At 36.8% G+C, this 6000-nt stretch overlaps 1 protein-coding gene across 5 annotated transcripts in view; it reads left to right on the plus strand.

The window, feature by feature from the left end:
- The window catches only part of LOC109085940 (stonin-2-like), a 29753-nt gene extending 24080 nt beyond the window's left edge, over window positions 1-5673 (plus strand). For all 5 annotated transcript variants that reach the window (XM_042742004.1, XM_042742005.1, XM_042742007.1 and 2 more), the window contains 2 exons: window positions 1311-1513; window positions 4171-5673. In XM_042742004.1, the coding sequence (XP_042597938.1) occupies window positions 1311-1513; window positions 4171-4248 (281 nt within the window). In that variant the 3' untranslated portion in view covers window positions 4249-5673. The remainder of the gene's footprint in view (window positions 1-1310; window positions 1514-4170) is intronic.
- The last annotated feature ends 327 nt before the right edge of the window (window positions 5674-6000 follow it).

Genomic DNA, 6000 nt, shown 5'->3' on the forward strand with positions numbered 1-6000 from the left:
TGCAAAAAAGGTATCTTGTGTTGTTCTGAAGTTTAAAAGTAGTTTAGAAGTCAAATAACCAATAATTGCTGTCACTTCTGAGTACTCGTGCACATCCCTAATGTTAAAATGTTTTTTGTCAATTTAGTGACCTACAAATTGAAATATTTAGATATAGCATTAGCGTAGCATAGCCATGATACAGTCTCTACATTCAGGTCAAACTGATCTTGTTATTCTTTGTTACTCTTATGCAACAGCATATGCAAATAGTTGTTTAAGAGCAGTTTTATTTTATCTAGTTGTTTCATCACAAGGATGTCAAATGGGTCTAGTCAGCAAATTAACCAACAGTTGTAACTTATTTGCGGTATAATGATTTTACTGGTGCCCTTCATGAAAGATTTTGAAATAATGCTAATATTTGAAAATGATACTATCATTTTAGTGTTTGTTTTTCACTATAGTCATGAAAATAATATCAATATAGATAGTAGTTAAAGATTTTTATATTTTGGTGCTGCTGAATAAATCCTCACATCTTCCAAATCACAATGCTGTGGTACCTCTTAATGCGGTATTGAATCCCAAAGCTAGTGCAGTGGTGTAGAACTCTTTTATCCTGTTTGTAGATGTTCTTTTGTCAAGGCATTTGCATTGTGGTCAGTCCTGGTATTTTTTTTTTCTGTCAATGGCCGGTGCTTTAGGCTTTTCAATAGTATATCAGCAGGGATCCCCTCCTGCTGCATGAGTCTGATTGGTTAGACAAAACTCACGCTGTCATCATCTGTTAATTCACAGGCTCACAGTATGACATCCCTGAGCTTTGCAATTCAGCTTTTCCTCAAACGATTTTTTTCTCTCTCTAAAATTCTAAATAATAATTTAGTAAATCATTTACTCACCCATATGACTTTTTCTTCCATAGAACACAAAAGGAGAATCTCAAATTCTTGAAAGGACAAAAATGCACAAATGAAGTAGTTCATTTGATTAGTGAGCTACTTTTTTCAGTTATTTACATCATGTTTAGGTTCAAGTTAAAAATTAGCATTTTCTTTGCATATTCAAAGTTTTGCCATCAAGACGAACACAAACCAATGCTGTCTGGCATCATTCATCTGAAGAAAACATCTATTTCATCACTTTCTTCATTTCATTTTAGCAGAATCGAGGCCAGTTCTATGCCAATGTTAAATTATACATATCTAAGCTGGTCAGGTCCAGTGGTTTACTTAATCTAAAAGGTCGTCTAGTAATTTGCATGAATTAATTATTTGCGTTAATATTGCATACATTACATAAATGGTTGTGGATGGTATTTTTTGTAGCACTGGGACATCCTCATACATTCTACTGTCATTTGGAGCTGGGATCAGACTGGGAAGTCCCGCCCAAGTTTGAGTGCCTTGTGGAGGTTGAGTTTGACATGCCCTCTGCTTCTGCATCCAAAGCCACCGTTCGCTCTCTGTCTGTGGGGGACAGAACTGACTTGAAGAAATGGATCACCTACAAATCACATTACTCCTATCAGGTATTCTGTGTGTGTGTGTGTGTGTGTGTGTGTGTGTGTGTGTGTGTGTGTGTGTGTGTGTGTGTTAGGGGAGGGTGAAGTAGCTGTGCCACCTTTTGCTTAAGTTGTCCTCCAGGCAAGGAGACATGAGGTAAAACTAACACACTACTATATGTCTGTTATCTGCTATCAACTGAAAGTGTTGTTAAAAAAAATTGTCGCCTAAATTAGTGTCATTAGTAAATTCCAAATGAAACTATAAACATACAGTGGGGAAAATATTGATTTGATCCCCTGCTGATTTTGTAAGTTTGCCCATTTACAAAGAAATGAAGGGTCTGTAATTTTTAAAGTTTATGGCTTATTTTAACAGATAGAGACAGAATATAAACCAAAAAATCCAGAAAAAACACATTATATAAAAGTTAGAAATTGATTTGCATTTCAGTGAGTGAAATAAGCATTTGATCCTCTACCAACCAGCAAGAATTCTGGCTCCCACAGATTGGTTATGTGCCCATGTGGAACACAGATTAGTCCTGCCACTTTAAGAAGTTACTCCTAATGTCAGCTCGTTAGGTGTGTAAGACACCTGTCCACACAATCTGTATCATCCATTCCAACCTCTCCCACCACCATGGGCAAGACCAAAGAGCTGTCAAAGGATATCAGAGACACAGTTGTAGATCTGCACAAGGCTTGAATGGGCTACAAGTCCATCAGCAAGAAGCTTGGCAAGGAGACAACTTTTGGTGCGATTATTCCGAAATGGGAGAAATACAAAACAACCATCAATCAGCCTTGGTCTGGAGCGCCGTGCAAGATCTTGCCTCATGGGGTAAGGATGATCATGAGAAAGGTGAGTGATCAGCCCTGAAGTACACGGGAGGAGCTTGTTAATGATCTTAAGGCAGTTGGGACCACAGTCACCAAGCAAAACAGTAACACACTACGCCACAATGAACTGAAATCCTGCAGCATCCTCAAATTCCCCCTGCTCAAGAAGGCACATGTTCCCGCCCGTTTAAAGTTTGCCAAAGAACATCTAAATGATTCAGAGAAGGCTTGTGAGAAAGTGCTGTGGTCAGATGAGACCAAAATTGAGCTCTTTGTCATTAACTTGACTCGCCGTGGTTGGAAGGAGAGAAATGCTGACTATGACCCCAAGAACACCATCCCTAAAGTCAAGCGCGGAGGTGGAAACATTATGCTTTGGGGCTGTTTTTCTGCTAAGGGTACAGGACAACTTCATCACATTGAGGGGCAAATGGACGGGGCCATGTACTGTAAAATCTTGGACGAGAACCTCCTTCCCTCAGCCAGAACACTGAACGAGAACCTCCTTCGGTTATTCAGGAATGTGAATGATCTGAAACACACCGCCAAGGCAACAAAAAAGTGGCTAAAGAAGCACTTTAAGGTCATGGAGTGGCCCAGCCAGTCTCCAGACCTCAATCCTATAGAGAATCTGCAGAGGGAGTTGAAACTTTGAGTTGCCAAAGGAAACCTTGAGGATTTAGAGAGGATCTATAAAGAGGAGTGGACCAAAATCCCTCCTGAGATATGTGCAAACCTGGTGACCAACTACAAAAAACGTCTTACCTCTGTGCTTGCCAACAAGTGTTTCTGCACCAAGTACTTAGTCACGTTTTGCTTTGGGATCAAATACTTATTTCACTCACTGAAATGCAAATCAATTTCTAACCATTATATAATGTTTTTTGTTTGTTTGGTATTCTGTCTCTATACGTTAAAATAAGCCTACCATACAAATTACAGACCCTTCGTTTCTTTGTAAGTGGACAAACTTACAAAATCAGCGGGGGATCAAATTAATGCATTAATAGGTCATATTACCTATTTAAGTCTTAAAGTGAAAAACATCTTTATTACTTGAAATGAAATAAACATTTACTGAAATCAAACAAACTATGTTTTAATTCAACTAGTTCCCAAGGCAACATATTTATTTCATTTTATATAATTTTTTTATTTATTTAAATTTAAATTGTTAGTGTAGTAGTGAATAAAGCTCTTAATACTATGTTTTGTTATACACCTTTCCTTACCCAAAGTATTACACTTTAGAAAACCAGTAATTTAATTTGGTTATTTAGTGGTGATTTTCAAACCCTTTGGGTGGGTCTGAGCTAAATGTCATGTACCCTGTGACAAAGCCACTGAAAGACAAGTTGTCACCCTCAAGCAACCTGCTGTGTCAGCTGCCAGAGCTTGTTTTCCCTACTGCATTCCAAACATGCCATTAAGGTGGCTGGAGCTGTTTTCTACAAACATCTGTTCCCATTACTGTTCAGCAGCCACAGGGAGTGATTCATGACTGAGCAGAGGTGTGCAACAAACAGCAGGACGGCAGGAACAAGATGTAAAACTCTGCCTATAACCTCAGTATAGGAATGACAGAGAAAGCTGCTGATGAAGCATCTTGCTGTATATGATAAATGCAGCATAGCTGTGGGGCAGGACAGTGGCAGCAGGTGTCTGAACCCCAGTGAGGTCCGTCATGGGCAGATGAGAACAAGTGATGCTTGAGATTAGATTGTTCTGTTTACACTAGGTTATTAGTCCCGACTTCCTTTTGTTGTGAGTGACTGCCTCCTCCTGGCTAAAGTTTGCTACTACTCGACTACTAACTTGCACTTGCTTCTGTTGTCCTGTAGGTGGCAGTGGAGCAGAAGAATGAGCACACATTGGACAGTCCTCAGAAGGAGCAACCAGGCCAGTGCACTCAACAGTGAGGAACCAGGAAGAGAGGGAGGTTTAAAGCTTGCACTTGTTGAACGAGAGAAAGTTCAACCCTAAACTGGGGTAGTTTTCGTTTACATTTCTTGCTCATTTGGACATTTTTTTTCCCCCTTGTTTCCTGGATCCCTTGCAACACTACGGTATATTTCCAGATCAATGCAAGCATTGCATGTCCAAATATTTCAAGAATATGATTTGCTATTGCTATTAATCGTATTTTATGGACAATGAAATCTGGCTTTGTCCAAAAGGCGAGTAACTCGCAATCATCTCATAAGTAATCTAATTTGCTTAAAACGATGCAGCTGTTGTGGTTTGTTTTAGCTGCAGATATCACAAAAATGATGTGTACATTTTTCTGTATATTTTGGCCTATGAAGAGTCATTTGTGTAGTGTTATCAAGTGAGTTTTCTTTTTGTTTAGCTTTGTACAGAGGATAATGAGGGACTAGTTAACTAACACATTTCAGAGCTTTTGTTAATTAAAAAAACAAACAAGTAAACCTCACTAAATTCTAATTAAAAATACATGCTAGCAAAATGAAAGGCACCAGTAATACAAATTGTTTACCTTAGATTCGTGTTCATGAGTCTCTTATAAGCACATTTTAATTTGTTTTTATGAATATTTATTAGAGCGACAAAAATTCCAAATGAAAATATCATTCAGATTCAATTAATTTGTTCACTTTTTTCCTTTGGGTTTTGTTTGCCACAGACATACAGAATCAAATCTGAGTAGTTGCAAATGTGTTTAAGTCTTAAAGCATGGTACTGCAGTGAGGGAAATGATTGTGAATGTAAAATACCCTGTACTTTGCATATCTTGACGAGTTAATGAGTATTTTTTTAACCAAGTTTAACAATTAAGTAGGTTCAAAAGGTGTCATAATTACTAAAGAAGGCTTGAACTTTGTAAAACTAGCAACTACTACTGTAATTTTTCTTCACGTTTCTTTTCAGGTTTATGTTCTGTTGATTTAACTAATTGTTGTTGAACTTTTACTGATAATTAATAAGTGTTTAAAAATAATATCTAAGATTACATTTCCCAAATAATATTTGTCCATTATTTTTGTTACATTTTTATTTCATGTTTTGTTGTTTTGGTTTTGGGAGTCGCAGTTGATTTGATTGTTCGGTGCACAAACCTAGTATTAATCAAGAATGAATTTGAAAATGACCATGTATTTTTTAATCATAATTTAAAATGATTATGATTTAAGTTTTGTCCTGTAATGCAGAGGAAAACATTTAATAGAACTATAAATTGCCATATAGTTCATCTGACCTGACCATGATCTCACACTGTTAAACAAAAAAATGATAAACAATGTTATCTGCTTTTCTTCTTATTTGGCTTTTTTGTTAAGTTCATTGCCATAATTCTTTTTTTAGAAATAAATACAGTTATGCGATATTTGACTACTCCTGTTAATACTGACACTTTGATATTGGGGAAAGACATAGTTTGCAATAGTGTCTTGAATTTCATTTATTATGTCTTAAAGACTTTTTTGTTTGTTTCAGGATTGATTGATTATTTTGTTGTTTCTGGGTTGGATTTCTTTGTTCATGTTTGGGAATGTCTATTCATTTAATACTGTTAGATGTGTTTTCTTTGTCTTCCACATAATTGTAATTCCACTAACATCAATCACTCAGTCAGTCATCATTTATCAGCTGGATAGCATGCATACAATAAAGTAGATTTGGGGGGAAAAAGAAATCTTGTTACTTAATGC

The sequence above is a fragment of the Cyprinus carpio genome, chromosome B17, assembly GCF_018340385.1.
Source record: "Cyprinus carpio isolate SPL01 chromosome B17, ASM1834038v1, whole genome shotgun sequence".
Lineage (NCBI taxonomy): Eukaryota > Metazoa > Chordata > Actinopteri > Cypriniformes > Cyprinidae > Cyprinus > Cyprinus carpio.